This window comes from Corythoichthys intestinalis, chromosome 9 (assembly GCF_030265065.1).
Source record: "Corythoichthys intestinalis isolate RoL2023-P3 chromosome 9, ASM3026506v1, whole genome shotgun sequence".
In the NCBI taxonomy this organism is placed as follows: domain Eukaryota; kingdom Metazoa; phylum Chordata; class Actinopteri; order Syngnathiformes; family Syngnathidae; genus Corythoichthys; species Corythoichthys intestinalis.
Genome location: NC_080403.1, coordinates 4,743,340 through 4,767,681, shown reverse-complemented (window position 1 = coordinate 4,767,681; position 24,342 = coordinate 4,743,340). Strand labels below are relative to the sequence as shown.

Genomic DNA, 24,342 nt, shown 5'->3' with positions numbered 1-24,342 from the left:
GCGTTCAATGTTTTTCTTGTTGTTGTGCTTTATCTGTCTCTCCTTCTTATCCGCTGTCCCCCCATTGCCTCTTCCTGTTCGCTGCTTTTGATTTGATTTATTTATTTCGAGCAGTAATAACGAAATACATCAACAAGAGTGGGGGGGGGAAATAACAGCAATAATAACAGTAATGTTGATTATAACAAAAATAATAACAACTACATACATGTAGCTCGAAAAAGGAGTGGGAAGAAGCCGAGCTTCAATGAGAAAATTTAATGAGAATACAGTCACTTCCCAATGTCGTCATCATCATCGCATCATCACTATCACCACCACTATCACTACCACCGCCATTATTGTCGTTATCACTGCTGTCCCAATATATTGATCATACAATCAAGAGTCATAATAAATGTAATAACAGCTTTTCTGGTGCTCATGGTGATAACCATTGTTCTTGAGATGTGTATTATTCATTATCCAATGTTATTTGTGGACCTGCTGCCAGAGGGAAGCAACCCCCAGGCAACAGGACCACCCATTGCTATGTGTCCTAACTGTGCATTAAAAGACAAGATTTGGGAGCCTGTGCCAAGGGTTTGGCCTCTAGCATCAGAGCTCTCCATTGCCAGCCCTATACTCCAAGTTATATTGAATGTGTAGACCAGTGACGTGCGGTGAGGTTCGTGGTTGGTGAGGCACTGACTCCTTAAGTGTCAGATTTACAAATATATAAACCAAAAAGGGTAGCTTATTCAATTAACTACTGGTTATTTCATATCTCATCAGCATTCTTCACGAAACACACACACACGGTACATATTACAGATACATAAAGGTAGAAAATAACGTGCATTTGCGCTACACTCTCCATGTGTTGGAATTTCCATCACAAGTCTTTAGTTCATACAACATAAATGAGTACAGAGTGGTGTACAAAACCACAGATTTCAATTTTGACCTTTTGTGAAATATTCAGTTGTTTTTAAAACTTGAATCTGATACTTAAATCAATTTAATACAGATTGCTCAACAAAAAGCATGAAAAGAAAAAGTATATTATATTTAAGGCCAAAATTTAGTTTTAAAATATTAAGATTGAAATGAAAACTGTGGTCTTACCTTTATTTGTAGATAAAGTCCATGCGCCTGCCCTTCGCCACAAAAACCTCAGTTACTTTGTTGTAAAAGTCCTCCTTATTTTCCTTTAGTTTTAAAAGTCTCTCCGCCTCAATGGAGATGATCGCCAGGGAGGAAAGTTGTCCTGAATCGGTCCTATTCCGACTGTATCACATCACCGATTGCTTCAATTAGATCATTCTGTATTCTATTTCACAAGCCAGAAAACACAGTGGATGTGTCCAAATGTCTAGCTAACCTCTCATCTTTCTCAGCAAAAGCGTACAAAAGTTCGACATAATTGCCACGATTAGTAGAGCTTGCCCTCTCATCGTTACCACGAAATGCTAACTCCTGCTTAGCTAAGAAGCAGGTTGCATTAATGAGGTCTTTCAAAATCTCACGGTTCTCCTTTACCTTAGATTTGTGGGTGCTAACGTTGAGCCGCCGCTGTTCGTTCAAAGCCAAATCGATCCTTGAGCTTCCAAAATTTTTTAAAGCAGTCTGGCTTTGAATGTGAGTGTACGATCTCTCATGTTTGCTGAGACTTCGTGGTAAATTTTTCATGTCACAATATCCCGTGTTAGTCCAGGCATGGGAAGCAGTAAAGGCGGTTTTTCGAAGGACAGCCACACAGCCAGTCTTTTCGGGTGTACCACTCCATTTGAAAAGAGCGAGTTATCTTAGACTGTCCCGTAGTTTGAAGCAAACCTTTTAGCTCCGGCGTTGGTCTTCCTCTGTTAATCAGGTCCACTTTTGACTGTAAGTCCAGTTTTGAGAATTTTTTAAGTTTGGATATATAATCCTCTTCCATTTTGGGAGTCCGATGTCGACGTAGTAAACAATACAAAACGGCTCGCCGCAGTGAGTGCACTTGACTCGCCTGGCGCCATTACCTGTTGGCTCACGTTCGCCCCCTTTCTGTGCGGCAGCGTACTATCTGCCGCAACCTGTGCCTTTTCACTGCGGTTTTATTTCCCATCAGCAAAACTAAATATGTCACTAACAAACATTAAACTTTAAGGGTTAAAGACATTAGTCAGACTGTGGATAATCAGGTCAAATAAACGTATCTGGAAACATTATAACGGCGACATGCAGATGTACGGCAACCAGCACGCTCCAATTCCATGTATCAACCCAGTTTGTTATGGATTGCGCAATCAGAGGTGAGGCTTTACTAGTTGCTGCCGCACCTCTCGTTTCATTTCGTTATTTGAACAGGAAATGGGCAAATTCAGCGATTTTGACTATAAAAAATGTTTGAAATGAGTCATACATTAAGAGCAATGGACAAATATTAATATAAATTTGATGCTATAATTATTTTTTTGTCATGATGACAGGTGAGGCTCTGCCTCACCTGCCTCCCCTGACCGCACGTCACTGGTGTAGACATACAGTATAAACTTATATGAGATATGTATAAACATTTATTTTAACTATCACCATCAGCACCGGCATTCTATCTTTCTAATAAACGAGGCATGTTGAATGATCACAATGGGAGTATGTCATACTCCCATGTGATACATTAAAACTGTTCAGACCAATTGGACACTCAGATTTCCATTCTCCGTGTCAAGCAGCTGAACAGGAAGGTTTGAAAAAAAAAAAAAAGAAGAAGAAAAAAAGAAACAGTATTGATGGGAAATCGTGTAACTTGTTCTTTAGAGTACTGTGCTTGAATGCATCAAATTGAGAGGTCACAGTTACTGGGTGACTTTTAACGTACAAGTGCCAGTCATTTGCACTACTTCTCCTTGGAGGCAGGGGGAGCTGTGTGCCACTTCTCCTGTTCCTACCCAAATCAAAGGACATGTATAGAAAGACGGTCAGTTCAATTGAAGAACATACTTTCATGGGTTGAGCCTGTATTGAAAGTGGATGCCCATTTTCATAGACTGGTGTTTTATTATAGTTGTATGATTAGATGTTGAAAGCATCTATTCATTTTATAGCTGACATTCTCCGTGTTGACCATGCTTATAAAGCTCAATGGATTAAAAAAAAAAAAAAAAAAAAACATTAATAAAAGCTTTTAATTACAGAATTCACATAGCTGACATGTTTTCCTGCAGTGCGGACTCGTGTTAGTCATTAGTCACTGTCAGGGTGAGATCCTAAAGTGAGTAAAAAGAAACAAGAGAAGGGGAAAAGGGATCAGTGGAAATCTAGCGAAGGAAAACGTATCGAATGACCACGGAGTCCCACAAGGGGTCTATAGACCCTACTCACCTAAGTCACAAAATGACGTGTCGCTGTATCCGGCCGTCATATTGTCCGTATTTTTTAGACCTATTCTCATTGTTTTCAATTAGTCGTGCAAGTTATAGAGCAATTCATGGAAGCCCCGGTGTTATCTGACGCTGTAAACTCATTGGATGCGTTGCATAAAAGGCGTTATGTGGAAAAGCTTCAGTTTATCCATTCGCCAAATCCATATTTGATGTCTAAATCGATGTTTTTCGACCCGCTGTCTTCGCCGTCTTTGCCTGACATCTGCTACCCTGATATTTACAACTATCTTGTCCACACAAAATCAGCCTATTCTCACGAAAGTTTGAAAAACTTTAAGAGCTTGGAGGCTTATAAATACTTCATTGCTGGTTGGGTGAAACAGGTCCTCGTCCACGAAAATTCGGCAGGAATCTATCTTGTGCTCGGGAAGGTGAGTTACGAAATTTTCAATTCAAAATCTTTTGTTCTTGCTAACATCCACTGTCAAGTCTAATGTATTTCATGTCATTTGTCAATGGAGCTAGGGCTTTTAATGTTTATATGGTTTAGCGATAGCACTCTCACTACATACATATATAATATGTAATAAATATGAAGTGCGATAGCACTACTCCAGATTGTCCCTAGTTGAATTTATTTTTTGCCTTTTGACCTCAATAGTGAAAGTGTAAATTAATTGTATGACAGCTGTCTTATTATCCCCTTATAATTATATATTTTCAGGTAGTTCATTCACAACGTCTGAGTGTATGTTGTTGGCGATTAGCCTAGCAATGATCTTAATTGTGGTTCTCAGCCCAAAACCCTCTAAATATATATTAAATGCATCTTACCAGATATAAAATGACTACTACATAATCTGTGGTAATCGTTTGGAGCCCAGTTTTCTCGTCGAATTGCAGCAGCCCATCTCGCTCTCCTCTCCGGGTCTCTCGGAATCCGGTAGAACTTCAAGTCTCTCCGTCTATCATCTCTGTTATTGCAACCGACCGCCACACACGCCTTCACCATTTTGATTACTAATGTTAACGAGCAGAAAAACACGCTATAATAGGAGGAATTTACGAAGCGCTAATGCATTAACATGACGAGTAGACGACAACATGGCGCGGGGGCATGGCTGTGACGTCACAATTCATTGACTGTCAAGATGAACTTGTGTCATTATTCTATCATTCTATCGTTTCTTTCCTGTACTTGCCATTACTTCCTCTCCTTTGTTTGCTGTGTGGTACAAGTTGTCTGTTACTGACTTGCTAATAAAATGGCGTAAGCTGTAAACTAGGGGAGTGGTCCACATCCAATATTGGGCCACGGACTGTATACATGTGAGGACATATTTTCTGGACTGAGAAAAAAACAAAAAACAACAAAAAAAAAAACGAACAAATTATTAAAATATACTTGTTGTTGAAATAAGGGTGGGCCATATGGCAACAAGATTATATCACGTTTTTTGAAAAATAAAATTACAATCATGATTTCATCACAATTCTTTTTTTTTTTTTTTTTTTTAACTCATCTGCACATTACTATTTTCCTCATATATAAACTTTTTATATGTATGTAACATACTGAAAGAAAACACATTTGAAGTCAAATAAGCTTTTTGAACAGGTTTTAATTTTATATACTGAAATTTTAATCACAATATGGAATGAACGTAAATAGCAATGGACAAACAATACATAACTCTTTTGTAACATAAAAAACTAAACACACCAAAGAGAGTAAATTTAATTATCTTTTAGATTTATAAGACTGTCAACATGTTAGTCTGTGACGACCTAATATCGTCGTATCGCCCACCTCTACGATGGAAAAAGCAATACATATAGTGGTAACTCCACATTTGATTGCATCGACATACGATCCTGTCGTATCCGACGTCAAATTGGACTCATTTGTTTTGATATATGACGACATGCTCAAAATACGACGATTTATGACAGCATCGCAATTTCATTGTTTTCCCGCAAGACGAACATGTGGCAGATTGTCTTGTGAGAGAAATAAACATGGGTCCCAAGAAGGTTAGTGCAGGTGGTGAAAAAAAGGAAATGGGTGACACTTAGCATTGAAATTAAGATGGAAATGATGAGCTTGGTGTGTGCAGAGGTGGGTAAAGTTGCCAAAAATTGTACTCAAGTAAAAGTAGCGTTACTTCAAAACAACTTACACAAGTAAAAGTAAACGTAGTTATCCAAAAGATGTACTCAAGTACAAGTAAAAAAGTATCTTTTTTTAAACAATGGTATTTTTTTCTCTCAGCACATACTTATCTATATGAACTGTTGTCATAATGATACTGTACAATAACCCATTATATAACCACATTAAGCCAAAGCAATACAAAAAAAAATTATCATTGAATTCCGGCAAAACAAAAAAAAAACAAAAAAAAGTCAGAAATGAAGCATTATTCGTCCAAAGAGCATAAGCCCTCTAGTGGAGATAATAGTTCCTAGTTTGAATAGTGAATAATTCACACACTGCCGGTGAGTTTGTGCACATTTATTTGTATTTGTATTATGTATTTCCACCTTCATGCTTCAAGCATTGCATTGCTTTTGGACGGTTCGGCGTTTCTTTCACGGTGATCGCATGATAGCCTTCTAGTTTGTGTTTTACGAGAGCCGCTGACAGGTGACAGCTGACTACTAGCGTGTTGGTTTAGCGTAGCCATTGAGTCAATCTCACAGCGAATCAGCGAGCGGTGCAGGTCACGCAATGAATCATGGGAAATGTAGTCTCGGAACAACACTGAAGTGGTGCTTTGTAATCTGTTCGCTAGTGTGAAAAAACTACATTTCCTCACGCCATTAGACGCCACTTCTACAGGCTCTATCTATCGCTCCGCACAGCCTGCCGAGAGCCCCAAGCCGTGTACGTACTGTTAGCTCCATGTGTTAATAAAGAAACAAAGTTGTCGGCCCGTTGTGTGTTCGATACCTTTGTCAACAAAAAGCTCATAACAAGACACTATGCACGACCCGTTTAAGAGACGCTGGGACTGGAGAGCTGTGAGTAGTAGGAGGCGAGGGGGTGAGATGAGCGAGAAGCAAAACTTTGCGGTCGTATGTTGCGGCAGTCCGCTATTATTTTGTTTTCTTATTGTTGCCACAATAAAGTGGAGAAAGCCATCAACGACTCATCGTCTTCTTTCCCCCCAACGCCGGATCTGCCAAAATGAACATGAAGTCTGATTATTATTTTTTTTAAACAATGTCATCAGATAGACAAAAACATAAAATTATGTGCAAATGCCTGCATCTTCAAATCATGAAAATAATAACAGCCAATGTTTTACCAATCGTGTAATATCGATGGGTCTTGTCTCCATTCCATGTCAGGTAGTCTAGGCGCACTGTTTGCATCCTGATTAGCGTCTGGCTAATCCAACATAAAATTCCAACCTCCTCTTATTCCTCCAACTCTTCAAAAACTTGGATCTCCTCCCTTGCGTTCGATCTATCGCTTATATCGCTGTTTGAATCATTGTTGGCTTTGTATGGCGGCCGTATGGAGCGCTGCCATCGCTGTTCTCGGTGTGACGTATCACTTCCGGGTTCGTCCCCTTTCAGGCTCGAACTTCGGAAACGCGATTATTTTGTCAAATATACAACATATAAATTATTTTTTCATGCTTTATTTGTTGGACAATGTTTAGTTACTTTAATTGTGACCCTATTTGGCATGTTATGAAATTACTTCATATTTGGTCTTTAAGTTAACAAATATTATTGTAACATCGGCAAGGAAGTCGCCAGCTTTTTCAGGTTTTTAATAGTTTATTTCAGAATTTGTGCAACACAATACGGCTACTGTCCGCCGTAGCCGATGCCAACAATAACATGAAAAGAGAAAGTAAAAACTCTTCTGCACCTCTCTCACTCTGTTGTCAGTGACACGGTGCCTTCAGGAACAGCATGTAAAACACAACCGCCACATTGCAACCTGATTTGTTACATTATTATTATCATTCCGATTTGAAGTTATAATTTATTTGCTTTGCTATGTGTAATTGCTATTTGTAATTGTACCAGTAGTAGTTTTTAAGGATTTAGTGTAGGTTTTTGGGCTGTGGAACGAATATGGAATTATAATGTATTCTTATGGGAAAATCTCGCTCGACATACAACCATTTCGACTTACAAACCAGGTCCTGGAACAAATTAAATTCGTATATAGAGGTACCGCTGTACCCTTTTCACTTCAATGACCCTGACTAGCATTTCTAGTTTTGTGTTTTATCTTGCGTGAGAGACGCAACAGCTATAAAGAATAAAGTTTTAATAAGCACCAAGTTGTTGGTCACACATTTTTGGACGTAATATATTGGCAATAAAAATGGCATTGCACTTTTTTTTGGTTGCCAGTATACTATTAGCGCTGGTATGATTATGACTTGAAATGATCAGACGAGCTAAAGCTAGCGATGCAAGGATAACCATGATGTTCATTTACAAGGGTTACGATAGACACCATACAAATGAAGCAGAAAGGCTCTCTGGCAAGCAAAAAAAAAAGAATCAGTTTTGAAAATTTGAAGCAAATTGCCTGCTTTCCCATAGCTTGAGACCACTGGATTGGCGCTTAATGCTGAATTTGTGGGCGACTGTTTAATAAGGAATGACTAAATTGGCAATTTTAGGACTTTTGACGTTTACCTAGGGCGGGAGTAAGTAATCCGCGGCTCTAGAGCCGCATGTGGCTCTTTAGCGCTGCCCTAGTGGCGCTCTGGAGCTTATTCAAAAATGTTTGAAAATGGAAAAAGATGCGGGAGGGAAATATAGTTTTAGTTTTAATATGTTTTTGTAGGAGGACAAACATGACACAAACATTCTTCTAATTTATTAAAATTGTAATGAAGTCGAGGTGGCATTGTACAAGAGTGGTCACATGGTGCTTCATTCTCTATAGGATGCACTGCAGGGAAAATAAACATTTACGGTATTTTCCAAACTATAAAGCGCATTGGAGTATAAGGCACACCTTCAATGAGTGGCCTATTTTAAAATCATTTTCATGCATAGGGCGCACTGCATTATAAGGCACAGTATTAGAAATAGTAGTAGCAGTAGTAGTGGTTGGCGTTGCGTTATGCATCCACAAGATAGAGCTGAGCTAATGGAACGTCATGCCATGATAAACTAATATTGATCCATATATAAGGCAAATCGGATTATAAAGCGCACTGTTGGCTTTTGAGAAAATTGAAGGCTTTCAGGTGCGCCTTATAGTGTGGAAAATACGGTAATCGTGAAGACTCATTTTGTATTGGTAGCCAAATTTGTCATTTTGACAGTCGGGTAATATAGCTAAGAGAGATACATACAGCATGTTTTTGCCTTCATTTTAAGGCTTATATAAGGCTTTTAATCTTTTGTGGCTTCAGACATATTTGTTTCTTTGCTCCAATGTGGCTCTTTCAACATTTTGGGTTGCGGACCCCTGACCTAGGAAATATCAAGTATTTTACCAATCATCCCATTGATTAATCAAATAAAAATGGATTTTGTAATGTTAAGCAACAATTCTACAAAAAAAGAAGTTGCGTGGAGGACACGTGAATGACATGTGCATCAGTCAATGGGTGAAGTTAGCTGTTGTTGGCTCAGGTTAGTCAGCCTGCGCGTTGGGATCTTGGGTGTCGGTTGGAGACATAGTAGCGTGGACAATAAAGTATTACTTGTTGCTTTTTTGGTGCTATTTGTTTAGTAAAGTAATTGAATGGTTATTCTTCACCACTTGCAGGAGCATTACAATTCGTTTTTCTAATGAGCAGCGGAGGGCAATATTAGATTAGCTAACATCCAGACATTGCCTTGTGTTTACAATAATAAATGTGCTTTTGTGGTATAAGTTCCGCCTGAAGTTGACACATTACAATTATTTTTGCTTAGTTAAGTGTGAAATAATCACATATTTTGGATATTCTGTCTTTCCTCCTGGTTTGCTGCCATACCCATCTTTTTTGACACTGAGTGGCATGTGTATTTGTAATAACGTTAATCCGGGCGTAAAAGGATTCGAGGCACAGATTTCGCTCTGACATTTTTTGTGTGCTCGAGTTATCGATGAAATGTTTTAGCCACATTGGTCTTCTTGGTTGGGTCCAGTGTTGTTTCTGGCAGCCCTTTTAAATTTTGTCTTAGTGTTTTGGACGATAATACTTATTAGTCTTAGTCATATTTTAGTCACCTTAAAATGCGTCTTTGTCTAGTTTTTATTGACGAAAACTCAAGACTAATTTCGTCTAGTTTTCATTGACGTTTATTAAGAATATTTTCATCTGTAAAATAGAAAAAAAAAAAAAAAAAAACCTAAAAAATGAATGAATACAGGTTTTCAACTATTTCGAATGAACATTGACAGACGAGTATATTTTGTAGTCTACAAGGGCAGCACCAGATTGGTGATAATATAGGACACTTGCTGTTAGCATTAGCCTAATGCTAACGTGAATGCTATGCTAACGCTACAAGTTACAGTCAGTGTGTGATGATCACTAAACACAAACCTATATAGGCTAAAGCAACATTGCATATTATCAAGCCAAGATAAGAAAACAAATCTTACCGTGTGTCCAAGCCTTGAGAGGAGAGTACTAGACATGTGCCGATTACCGTCTTTAAGGTATACCGTGGTATGAAAATGACAAGGTTTCAATACCGCAAAAATTTCCGTCATACCGTCCCTAAGGTATTACATATTTTTCGTACTATAAGTCGCACCTGAGTATAAGTCGCACCAGCCATAAAATGCCCAACGAAAAGGAAAAAAAACATATATAAGTCGCACTGGAGTATAAGTCGTATTTTGGGGGGAAATTTACTTGATAAAATCCAACACATAGAACAGATATGTCATCTTGAAAGGCAATTTAAAATTAAAATACAATAGAGAAACACATGCCGAATAAGGGGACAGTATTATAATGTTACATGATGCATGAACAACGAAATGCGAACGTGGCAGGTATGTTAACGTAATATAGCTATTAAGAGTTATTCAGATAACTATAGGATAAAGAACATGCTAAGAAGTTTACCAAACAATCAGAGTCACTCCAAAACACCAAAATAACATGTGAAATGATATTATGTGTTAATAATTTCTCATATAAATCGCTCCAGAGTATAAATCGCACCCCCAGCCAAACTATGAAAAAAACTGCGACTTATAGTCCGAAAAATACGGTAGCTACTTTCTATGTCCCAAAAACGCATAGAGAAATCTCTCGCTTGCAGCTGCAAGGCTCAACCCACCCCCACCGGTTGTTGCTCACTGTCATTTAGTCAGCTGTGCTACACGATGGCTGGAGGAGGTAAAACTCCTGAACTTTTTCCCCCATCCAAGAAAACAAAATCGCTGGTATGGGAATACTTTGGCTACAGAAAAGTTACAGATGACCGCAGCTTAGAGAAGGCGGGCCAACCGACATGTAAAACATGTTTGTGGAGGGTAGCTGCCGAGGAGGCAATACCTCCTATATAATTTAGCATTTATACAAAATTAAAGGTTAGTAAACACTGTCATGAATGTCATGTTTCCCACCAGCTATGAGAGTTAACTCCAGTGTGTTTAGTGTGTCTAGCAGTGGTAAAAAATGTGTTTTTTCTCTAGCAACTGTGTAAAATTGATACGAGTCATACACATGTGTTTTTTATGGAAAAGAATTCAATTAATTTTGTTTTGATGGTAAAAATGTTGAGCTGTGGCTGTGGATTTAGGCTCACCTAAAGGACTGCATTTATTTAGATATTCTATTGAGAATATTTGTTTGTTTTTTTTTTGTTACAAGCGAAAGATAATGGATGGATGGATTTTTAAAAATTTATTTTAGCTTAACATTATACTCATGTTTCAATTTGCTAACATGTTTTGAAAAATAAAAATCCTGTTCAATGGAAAAAATTTTTTTTTTTTTTTTAAACCCAGATATCTGAAAGTTAATTGCGATACCGTGAAACCGTGATATTTTGGCTTATGGTTATCAAACCGTCAGATTATCATACCGGCACATGCTTAGAGAGGACACTGGTGAGTTGGGGTGGGGGGCGCAGCAGGTCAAATGAGTGACACAGCCAGTCCTACGCTGCAGGGCTAACTACATAGAAAATGTAAAATTGTGAACATGCATTTTGTCCTGTTCTTGTCTCGGCGGACGAAAACTGACATTCGTCACGTTTTTAGCTCATTATTGTCTCGTCATCGTCATGAAAGAAGTGTTTGCTGACGAAATATTTTTGTTATCGTCATTGTTGACGAAAACAAAACTGGTTGCGTCAGGTGTCAGATAAAATCAGTAAGGTTGTTGCTCATGCTGTATATCAAAAACCTATTTGTACCTGTTGGAAATCAAGATTAGTTCGAATTTTATGCAATGACAGAGTGTTGAAAATTAACATTTTTTACACGTATTTGGGCCATCTCTGGTTAGATCAGTACTTCTCAAATAGTGGGGCGATGCCAGGGATGGCGCATGTGACCTCGGGGGACATACTTTTTTGCTGTACTAGAATGAAGTGTGATTGCATATCCAATCAGTAGGTGGCAGTAGCACTCTCATTTTCAGAGTGTGCGCAGTATTTTTTTTAACCAAACATGAGCTTACAGCAAAGAGCACAGGCGAAATGATGAGCTAAGACTAGGAAATATGATGAAGAGTGTGCAGCGTTTGGCTTTTGGCTTGACTTATAATACAGTGGGAGACGAGGGAAGACATTCTGTTTACTGTGTCTAAAAATGTTTGCAGCGGACAGCAGGAAGCCAAATCAATTAAGCGGCCACTTAAAGACATTAGACCGCAATCACATTGATAAGCCGCTGGATTTTTTTCAGCGAAAACGTGCCAAACATTGTCAACAATCATCCTGCTTTGTCAGTGTTACATCAATAAACCAGCGAGCACTGTTAGCATCATATAAGGTGGCCTACCAAGTTGCTCAGTGCAAAATAACCTCACACCAGCGCAAAGAAGCTGATACTGCCTACAGCAAAAATAAAAACTGTCCCTCTGTTTGGGGGGGGGGTAGTATCCATTAAAATATTTCTTGGTTCTTGGTCTGGAGTTGTAAGAGTCATTCATCTAATAAGGATTGCAATCTGTGGACCTGTGAACGCACATTTAGGTGACAAACAGAATCTTTCTTCTTTGAAAGCAAAAGGGAAGATTCTTGCAATCACAAATAAATTTTAAATCTTTAGTTGTCTTTGCAACTAGAACTGTGTTTGTTTTATGCCTTACTGGCTGCTCATCTACAAAGATGAGCTGCTGGGTTTGGTGCCACAGTGATGTGGTGGTATGGTGGCTCTTTTGCAGGTGCTCCATCTGCTACTGTTGATGATGTCATTGCTTTGTAGGCATGTGATGTAGTTTCACTCCTCAGTTTGCGCTTGATTGTGTCTACATGCACACATGAGCACACCGCCTCACACACAAACCCATACACACTCCCTCTCTTTTTCCTCGGAGATCATTTGTTTGCTTTCATTTAGAGGATCTGGCCGACACAGATGCCCGCCTTGGCAAATGCACAGACAGCCCTTTTGGCGAGTATATTAGGAAAGTTGGTGCAAAGATTCAGAGAATTATATTGTACAAAGTGGACAAACTATACAAAATGAGATTTATAGAACATGACTATTTGGATTATTGATCATTGCTTATCAGGACTGTTTTCAGGGAAATTCACAAAGGTCAATAGAAGTATAAATGTATGTTCCGATGAATAATAAATACTGTATACAGTATGCCAATGTGAACAGTGTGTAAAAATAGTAAATTAAAGCCGCCGTTATGCCATTTTTCTGTTTTGAATGTTCACTAGCAGTGGCTGCGTATGCCCAAAGTGATGTGTGCGAGTGCTGACGTCATCGGAGCGACAGCGTTCCATTCATTTGGTTGCGGAGCAATCCCTCTTTGCGTCTTTGCCTTCCGTTTTCACCGTCACTGTGTAAAGGCAAGGCCATTCCTCAACACAGTCATTGCGTCTGAAGCCTGAGTTATGCTTCTGCTTTGCGGTGACGGCGTAGCGACTACAGCGTCAATGAGCATTCGATAGTTCTGTGGCAAGGGAACGTGTTGCTCTGTAATTCACCGCCAAGCCACTAGAGGAGTGTGGCGTTGTGTTGGTACGGTTTTGGGGTTTGACTCTTGTCGACTTCCTCTAGTTTTCTTCCGGTTACACAACAATGCCAACGGAGATGGAACGCTTGAATGTGGATCTTCCGCTCATCAACATTGAACAACAAATGTTGAGCGTCGCCATATGAACGGCCTATCAGACTGGCCACAATAAAAGGCCACTCTGTAATATACAGTTGTACCACACAGCACAATGCCACAGATGTCGCAAGTTTTGAGGGAGTGTGCAATTGCATGCTGACAGCAGGAATGTCCACCAGGGCTGTTGATCATGTATTGATGTTAATTCTCTACCATAAGGCTTCTACAAAGGCGTTTCACAGAATATGGTTGTACCTCCAACCAGCCTCACAACCGTACTCCACATGTAACTAAACCTGACCAGAATCTCCACATCCAGTTCGTCTACGACCAGCCTCTCAGACAGCTGTTGAAACAATCAGTTAGCATAACCAAAGAATTTCTGAAAAACAGGAAAAGGTGACGCTTACTATTGAAATGAATATTGAAATGATAGAAAAATATGAGCGTGGTGCGCACATCCGTGAGCTGGCTCGACGATACGGCCGTAGAATGTCTACGATCTCGACGGTCCTCCTCCGACCTTCGTTCGGCAGTCTTTATAAGTTAAGGTGACGATTATTGTTGTGGTAATATCGCCATAAAAATGCCAAGTTGGTCAGGTTTTTAATCATTTCTTTCAGAACTTGTGCAACACAACACACCTACTCTCCGCCGCAGTTGACGCCAAAAACAGAATATTAAATGTAAAAGTAAAATCTCTACAGCACCTGTCACCGCCACATTAGAACCTGATTCGTTACATTATGATTATTATCATCAATATTATTATTATATTATTATTCCGATTTTTATTTCTAATTTATTTGTTTTGCTATGTGTAATTGCCATTTGTAATAATACCAGCAGGATTTATAAAGGATTTAGTGTAGGTTTTCGGGCTGTGGAATGAATGAATTAAATTATAACATATCCTTATGGGAAAATCCTGGTCTTTCGACATACGACCATTATCACTTACAAACAAGGTCCTGGAACGAATTAACTTCATATGTAGAGGTACTACTGTATAGACAAAATTCTGTCTCCTTGGTGACTTTTATGTCAGGGAATTCAGGCAAGACATTCTGAGCACTTTCACCCCTGGTTTTCTCATGTAGCCTATGGATCGAACGAGCAAAGGTGCGTGTTCGCAAAATAGAAAACACACCGAGCGTGAACGGATCCCGACTTTAACTCAAGAGTGTTGTCATAATGAAAGACTCGCCCTAGTTATTGAGACTTTGAACACACCATAAGTGGCAATGTCATTAGCTTAATGAAAGTGTCTTCTTTTATTTTCACTTTTAATGAGGAAATAAGAAAGCTTGTTTGGTTAAACACAAAACAAAATTTATAAATAAACCACTGTGTTGTAAAATGCAGATAACAAAGTAGCGGATTTGTTGAACAGCACTAAAAATTAGCAGGCGCAATATATTTAGCAAACAAACTACAGTACATGTATCTAGTATGTGTTGAATTTGCAGTAAAAGAAAACAACAACAAAATTAACTGTCAACAGAAAAAAAAACACAAAATTTCAAAGAAAATAAATATTGTAAACAGAATACTTGATTAGACTGTGTATAAGTATACAGTAGGCATGTGCCGATACGGTAAGATTCTGACTGTGTGATTACCTTACGCCAAAATATCATGGTTTCACAGTATCACGGTATTGCAATTACAGCTCTAAAATGTGTTACTTTGAGATATCTGGATTTTAAAAAAAACAAAAAAAAAAACCCCCACCTTATTGCACTGAACAGGATTTTTTTTTTACAAAACATATTACCAAATTAGAACATAAGGATAATGTTAAGATTTAAAAAAAAAAAAAAGAAAAAAAAAAAATATATATATATATATATATATATATATATATATACACACATACATACATATATATATATATATGTGTATATATATACATATATATATATAATAGGGCTGTCAAACGATAAAATTTTTTTAATCGAGTTAATTACAGCTTAAAAATTAATTAATCGTAATTAATCGCAATTAATCGCAATTCAAACCATCTATAAAATATGCCATATTTTTCTGTAAATTATATATATATTCTGTAAAATAAATTGTTGGAATGGAAAGATAAGACAAAAGATGGATATATACATTCAACATACGGTACAAAAGGACTGTAGTTGGCATTTCACTCTCCTGTCATTTAAATCTGTCTATGCTTTCCTCACTCCGAAGCGTCTACTTTTTCCAAAGCTAGACAGCTAGTGAACGACGCCTTAATAATTAGACTTCTTCCTTTTTCATCTGATTAATAAAATGGCCTCAAACCATTGTCCTCTTTAGACCGTCGTAAAACTACAAAAAAAAAAAGTACACAAGCATTGCATTAGCAACAACGTTAGCTTAGCACGCTATACAGGTTCACCAAACATAAACAAAAAGCGTCTCATACAAAAAATATAACATTTCAACATTTCAACCTAATATGTACATTCTTTACAACAACCATACTTACAGACAAACCTTGTCCAAGGATCATATAAGCACAACATTATCAGCCCGAGACGTCGTGCAGCCATAATGAACTGGAAAGAAAAAATAAACCATGTCGCAAAGCGACCACAAGAGTTCGCTGTTGGACAGCACAAAAAGTCTTGCTGTAAAACTTACCAAAAGGCAGAATACTTTCTGAGCGGGACATGTGCGTTAATTGCGTCAAATATTTTAACGTGATTAATTTTAAAAATTAATTACCGCGCGTTAACGCGATAATTTTGACAGCCCTAATATATATATATATATATATCAGATGTCGCGTTAACCGGAAATTTTCCGTTGTTGAACGGTTTTTTAAAACGCTGACGGAAAAAACTGAAGTCCGTCAGTCATTTTGACAGGTTGCAATTCACACCCCAGACCACAGGGTGGTGAGTTAGCATATTAATTAGCTATTGTCTCTCTTAATGCATGACGGCGTTGGCTATTCTGTCAAAATATTGTAGCGTAACCGGGGTCTGGCGGTGGCACCGTGATTGACACATCAACGCGAGGTTCTTATTAGCGCACCCGGTGTGCCAGCGCGTCATCCAATTGATGGACAAGATTGCCGCCTGTGTATAGACCCCAATCACATGACGTCACAACTCCGCCCCCCTGACCGGAGCCGCCATATTGTGTGTCAGCCCGTCATGTTTATACATTACCGCTACGTACATGCCTCCTATTACGGCGTGTTTTTTCTGCTCGTTAATATTAATAATCAAAATGGTGAAGGCGTGTGTGGCGGTTGGTTGCTGTAACAGAGAAGATAGACGGAGAGACTTGAAGTTCTACCGTATTCTGAGAGACGCGAAGATGAGAGCGAGATGGACTGCTGTAATTCGACAAGAAATCTGGGCACCAAACGATCACCACAGACTATGTAGTAGTCTTTTTATATCTGGTAAGATGCATTTAATATATATTTAGAAGATTTTGGGCTGACAACCACAATAAAGATAATTGTGTGATGTTGGTGATTGGGGTCTATATCGTTGCCTCCTTTTCTTTGGGGGCGGAGTTGTTGGCGGTAAGCAGAGTAAAAAGGGAGAAAAATACTACGACTTCCGTGTCTAATTTTTCGCCGCCAAGCAAGCGTTACAATATTAATTAAAAATGAATGAAAACTAAATACTATTGAATATGTCATCATTATCATTTTAAAAATTTACGTGACGGGTAAAAATAGACTATGACCGGATTTTTATGATTTATATATATATATATATATATATATATATATATATATATATATATACAGTGCCTTGCAAAAGTATTCGGCCCCCTTGAACCTTGCAACCTTTTGCCACATTTCAGGCTTCAAACATAAAGATATAAAATTTTAATTTTTTGTCAAGAATCAACAACAAGTGGGACACAATCGTGAAGTGGAACAAAATTTATTGGATAATTTAAACTTTTTTAACAAATAAAAAACTGAAAAGTGGGGCGTGCAATATTATTCGGCCCCCTTGCGTTAATACTTTGTAGCGCCACCTTTTGCTCCAATTACAGCTGCAAGTCGCTTGGGGTATGTTTCTATCAGTTTTGCACATCGAGAGACTGACATTCTTGCCCATTCTTCCTTGCAAAACAGCTCCAGCTCAGTGAGGTTGGATGGAGAGTGTTTGTGAACAGCAGTCTTCAGCTCTTTCCACAGATTCTCCATTGGATTCAGGTCTGGACTTTGACTTGGCCATTCTAACACCTGGATACGTTTATTTTTTAACCATTCCATTGTAGATTTGGCTTTATGTTTTGGATCATTGTCCTGTTGAAAGATAAATCTCCGTCCCAGTCTCAGGTCTTGTGCAGATACCAACAGGTTTTCTTCCAGAATGTTCCTGTATTTGGCTGCATCCATCTTCCCGTCAATTTTAACCATCTTCCCTGTCCCTGCTGAAGAAAAGCAGGCCCAAACCATGATGCTGCCACCACCATGTTTGACAGTGGGGATGGTGTGTTCAAGGTGATGAGCTGTGTTGCTTTTACGCCAAACATATCGTTTTGCATTGTGGCCAAAAAGTTCAATTTTGGTTTCATCTGACCAGAGCACCTTCTTCCACATGTTTGGTGTGTCTCCCAGGTGGTTTGTGGCAAACTTTAAACGAGACTTTTTATGGATATCTTTGAGAAATGGCTTTCTTCTTGCCACTCTTCCATAAAGGCCAGATTTGTGCAGTGTACGACTGATTGTTGTCCTATGGACAAACTCTCCCACCTCAGCTGTAGATCTCTGCAGTTCATTCAGAGTGATCATGGGCCTCTTGGCTGCATCTCTGATCAGTTTTCTCCTTGTTTGAGAAGAAAGTTTGGAAGGACGGCCGGCTCTTGGTAGATTTGCAGTGCTCTGATGCTCCTTCCATTTCAATATGATGGCTTGCACAGTGCTCCTTGAGATGTTTAAAGCTTGGGAAATCTTTTTGTATCCAAATCCGGCTTGAAACTTCTCCACAACAGTATCTCGGACCTGCCTGGTGTGTTCCCTGGTTTTCATAATACTCTCTGCACTTTAAACAGAACCCTGAGACTATCACAGAGCAGGTGCATTTATATGGAGACTTGATTACACACAGGTGGATTCTATTTATCATCATCGGTCATTTAGGACAACATTGGATCATTCAGAGATCCTCAATGAACTTCTGGAGTGAGTTTGCTGCACTGAAAGTAAAGGGGCCGAATAATATTGCACGCCCCACTTTTCAGTTTTTTATTTATATATATATAAATATATACTGGACTGTCTCAGGAAATTAGAATACACAATATTCTAATTTTTTGAGACAGTCCTGTGTATATATACAGGACTGTCTCAGGAAATTAGAATACACAATATTCTAATTTCCTGACTGTCTCAGGAAATTAGAATATTGTGTATTCTAATTTCCTGAGACAGTCCTGTATATATACACAGGACTGTCTCAAAAAATTAGAATATTGTGTATTCTAATTTCCTGAGACAGTCCAGTATATATATATATATATATATACAGGGCCGGAGTGGGACTCATTTTCGGCCCTGGAATTTCATGCCTCAGACCGGCCCACTCATTTAAAATTATGTCATTATGCATACACGTGTTAAGTTCAGTGTTCTCTAAAGCCGTGTACTATAATTCTGTGTATTCCAATTCAGTGCAGGTAATGGTTGTTTAACAAGGTGGCTTTATTTTAACAAGTGCAACACAACATATTTTAAACAAATTTAAAAATGGATTTAAAAAAAAACTATATTAAATGATACATTTGAAAAATAAATTAGGGCTGTCAAACGATTAAAATTTTTGATCGAGTTAATTACAGCTTAAAAATTCATCGTAATTAATCGCAATTCAAACCATCTATAAAATATGCCATATTTTTCTGTAAATTATTGTTGGAATGGAAAGATAAGACACAAGATGGATATAAACATTCAACATAAGGTACATAAGGACTGTATTTGTTTATTATAACAATAAATCAACAAGATGGCATTAACATTATTAACATTCTGTTAAAGCGATCCATGGATAGAAAGACTTGTAGTTCTTAAAAGATAAATGTTAGTACAAGTTATAGAAATTTTATAATAAAACCCCTCTTAATGTTTTCGTTTTAATAAAATTTGTAAAAATGTCAATCAAAAAATAAACTAGTAGCCCGCCATTGTTGATGTCAATAATTACTTACACAATGCTCATGGGTGCTGAAGCCTGTAAAATCAGTCGCACCCAAGCGCCAGCGGAGGGCGGCAAAACTCCATAAAACACAATTAACAAGTGGGCATGTCATTGTACTGTCATTTAAATCTGTCTGAGCACGGCATGTGCGTTAATTGCGTCAAATATTTTAACGTGATTCATTAAAAAAATTAATTACCGCCCGTTAACGCGATCATTTTGACAGCCCTAAAAAAAATGAATAAATAGGACCTTTTCTGCAACATCAAATATTAACAAAATGAGTGCTTACAGATAAAACAAACATAGCAACATAACAATATGAAAAATAAAGAATACGTATTGCACATTGTAACAACTTCTAATGATACTATTATCCATTTTCCATTTCCACTTTAAAAACGCCACGTAATTGATTATATTAATTCTAATGTTCACTCGCTGAACGACATGGCAATCCTACCTTCCAGCTCTGCACCTGTGGTGTGTTCATTATGGCTAATGCTTGCTGCTACATATCCCTTGTGAGGTGCTACAAGAAGCCAAAGTTTCCACAATTACATATTGTCGTATCACACGGTGCAAGTTGCATTTTATTCGCCATCTGGCCTTACCACTTTCGTTGTAATCCACTGTAGTTTGAGGCAGCAAGGTCGTTGCATGAAAAAAATTAGCTACTTTCGCGCATTTTGCCGATTCTTTCACGAGTGCTTTTCTCTTTTTAATTCTTATTTTTCAGCGCCACCCTTGCTCTTTTTATCCATCCGAGCACCGAGATAGCAGCTAATTTGGCTCAATACAGACTACAATTAGGGGGCGGAGCTGCATGCTGTATTTTTCGTCTGCACACGTGAGGATGAGTCTGGAAAAAAAATAATACTGTTTTTTTTTTAAGACGGCCCACAGGGACAGCGGTAACAGAATGTAAGTTATACTCAGTGACACTGTCATAAATAAATAGCAAACAAAAAATTATAACAGTGTTTTTTTAATAAAACCCTGACCGGCCCTTCTGGAATCGTCCAGAAGCTCCCAATTAGTCACTCCGGGCCTGTGTATATATATATATATATCGATATCTATATCTATATATAGATATATATATGTATATATATGTATATATATATATATATATATATATATATATATATATATATATATATATATATATATATATATATATATATATAGATATATATATATATATAGATATATATAGATATACATATAATACAATTATAATAAATGCAGTCCTTTAGCTGAGCCTAAACCTACAGCCACAGCTCAACATTATTACCATCAGAACAAAAATACTTGAATTATTTTCCAGAAAAAGCATGTGTGTATGACTCGTAATCTTGTTTACATTATACACACACTCTTTCTCAAACAGTGCCAGAGAGAAAAAAAAACACTCACTACCACTAGACACACTAAAAACGCTGGAGTTAACTCTCGTAGCTGGTGGGAAACGTTCATTACAGTGTTTACTTACCTTTAATTTTGTATAAATGCGAAATCATATTGGAGGTATTGCCTCCTCGGCAGCCACCCTCCGCAAACACGTTTTACATGTCGGTTGGCCCTCCTTCTCTAAACCGCGGCCATCTGTATTTTTCGGTAGTCGAAGTATTCCCATACCAGCGATTTTGTTTTCTTTGATGGGGGAAAAAGTTTAGCAGTTTCACCCTCCTCTAGCCATCGTGTAGCACAGCTGACTCACTGACACTGAGCAACAACAACTAGTGGGGGAGGGTCTAGCCTTGCAGCTGCAAGCGAGGGATTTCTCCATGCATTTTTGGGACTTAAAAAATAGCTAATACCGTAGTGACAGTATGACGGAAATTTTTTGCGGTTTTGAAACCTTGATGTTTTTATATACCACGGTATACCGTGGTACTGGTAATCGGCACATGTCTAGTATACAGATGTCACTAAACAGCAGCATAACTCTATATGTATCATCAATAAACAGAGGCAAAATTAACATTTAGGAGCGACAATCAACAAATTAATGCTAGACATATTCTATATGCCGATGTGTAAATGCTCAGTAGCAACAATCGCCAGCAGCACTGTTATGTAGCAAACAAATTTTATATGAATAAATGAATAGTCTATCTAAGAAGGATGAAATAAAATACCAGCAGTATTACATAGGAATGTTTTCTTGTCATCTTCAACTGACGGCGTCCAATGACAGGGACTCAGATGAGACGTGTGACGCCACAGCGTTCCCCTCCCGCCTCTCGGCCACCTCTCCCAGCACATCCTCCCCGGCGACAGTGTGGCACTGCGTGCCGCCTCTTCCATTTTGTCGTCAGAGCGCCACCCGGCCTCCCGCCCCCACGCGCACACCTCCTCTTTCTCCGCATCCGAGAGGAGCATCCTCTTCTCTCTCCTCCTCATCCTCGTCCTCTCGCCCGCCGCGCTCTCTCGCTCTCCCTCTCTCTGGTTGTCCTCAGAATGAGGTTAGCAGCTCTGTCAGCAGCGCAACATCGACACAGAAGTGGCAGAGTTACCGCAGTGGTGGGCTGTGGTTGTACCCCTGCGCGACGCTACCCCTCCTGCGCCGTCCTTCACTTTCTGTCCTCTCGGAACTAACCCCCTCTCTCCTTCCATCTCTCTAGCAGTGATGGGGAGGACCACCATGTAGAGGCGGCAGCCGTATCGCAGCAATGGGAAGCCACGCATGGAGCGGGTCCGGACTGCAGCCGTGGTGAGCCTGAGCCCCCGCACTCCCCAAGCCTCGCAACCTTCTCAGGACCTGACCACAGGGGCTGTCCGACGCTCACCTGGATGCTCCCCAGTCTGTGCTTTGCCGCCCCCCTCTACCATCCTCCCCTCCCTGCTTCTTCTGCTCTGCTGCTGAAACAGATGCTCCTATAATTGGATTTTGCCCTCCTTTTTAATATCTCCACAAGTGACATTCCCGTTTATTATCATCATTTTTTTGTCTACTTGAATTCCGTTTTGGAAACTGATCCCATCCCTATTAGCAATAACCCACCGGTTGGCATCATGGGGGACATGTCCAACAGCGATTTCTACGCCAAGAACCAAAGAAATGAGGGCGCCAACCACGCGGCAGGCTTCGGCTGCTCGCTCATGGAACTGCGCTCGCTCATGGAGCTGCGCGGCACCGAGGCGGTGGTCAAGCTTCAGGAGGACTACGGAGGCGTCGAGGGATTGTGCAAACGACTGAAAACCTCACCCACGGAAGGTAAGCCCCCCTTCCACATGCACACACACGTACATACATCTCTGTGCTTGTATCTGTGGGATGTCTTGTTGTATTGATGTCTCCATGACTCACATCCTGCTGGGTTTGAGTATGATAGCAACTGCTGTAGGAACATCCACACAAAAGAGGGAGTCCCTTTTGAAATACATTTTCTCCAGCCAGGTTACATTTTTAGTATTCACAAGACTGCTACCCCTCATTCCCGCCTGCCACCTTCATGTCATTTTCACATCAGCCAATCAGACCGTTCCTTTTTAGTAGGATGTTTGAAGGTAATGTAGAATGTGCGCAGCCCCCAAATGAAGTGAATTCAATGAATATAAAAAATCAGATGACTGCTATTTCAAAAGTTTCATTGTGTATGTTTATAAAGGGTCATAGACAAATTTCATAAAAATTGTGGCTAACATACACGCTAAGAATTGAACATTTTACATTCCTAACCATCAAACAAGTGCAAAAATAGGAATGTTGCATGTGCATATTTGTATAAAACAATAAGTGTTGTATTTTGTTCTTTCCTTTTTGCTAGAAACTAAGGCTGCAACCAACCATTATTTTTATAACTGAATAATTATGCGATTAATTAAATGATTGATCGATTGATCGGATGAATGTCACTTTTTCCATTTACCTTCACAATTTCACTTGAAGTTGTTTTAGGCATGTAAGTAACAATGAAGACAAAATGGATGAGTATTTTCTTTAAAAAAAGAAAAAGATAGAAAAAAAAAACAAGTATCAAATACTTGTTCTCCCCACTGTGAATATATAAATATATATATATATATATATGTATATATATATATATATATATATATATATATATATATATATATATATATATATTGGCAGTGTATCAAATACTTGTTCTCCCCACTGTATATATTGCAGCTTCCTGACTTAACTGAAGTCTACAATTGTACTGTTTTAGGTACATAAAACTTGTTAAAGTTTTAGTAAAGGTTCTGAGTATAAAACATTATTAAGAATTTCTCAAAAAACAAATCAGACAAAAGTCCTGTTCATTCAAATAAAAAAAAGTGCTGCTGATTGACACTTCTTTCTTTTGAGCAAAGCACTGATATAAATTGTTTCAATGACTCATTAATTTTCTTTAAACAAACTGAACAACAAAATCGAATGAGGAGGAGGCAGTCTGTAATGAATCAGCTTTCTTTATCAAAGAAATGCAATTTCAAAGCACACTCTCTTGTATGACAATTTCCAGTTTGTATAGAAGTTTGTGTTAAAAGGAGACCAAACTGTGGTTATGGTTTCTTGATATAAAGAAATGAGACTTTATTATCTAAAATTTCAAAGCACACTCTCTTGTATGACAATTTCCA

General features: G+C 38.6%; 1 protein-coding gene across 12 annotated transcripts in view; it reads left to right on the top strand.

The window, feature by feature from the left end:
* atp2b2 (ATPase plasma membrane Ca2+ transporting 2) overlaps positions 1-24,342 on the top strand; it is a 329,843-nt gene that overhangs the window by 75,960 nt on the left and 229,541 nt on the right. For 8 of the 12 annotated variants that reach the window (XM_057845541.1, XM_057845546.1, XM_057845545.1 and 5 more), the window contains exon 2: positions 22,380-22,972. In XM_057845541.1, coding sequence (XP_057701524.1) covers positions 22,771-22,972 — 202 coding nt within the window. In that variant the 5' untranslated portion in view covers positions 22,380-22,770. Of the gene's footprint in view, positions 1-22,126; positions 22,221-22,244; positions 22,973-24,342 lie in introns of those variants that run through there. The other 4 variants (XM_057845538.1, XM_057845549.1, XM_057845540.1 and 1 more) reach the window with 3 other exon arrangements.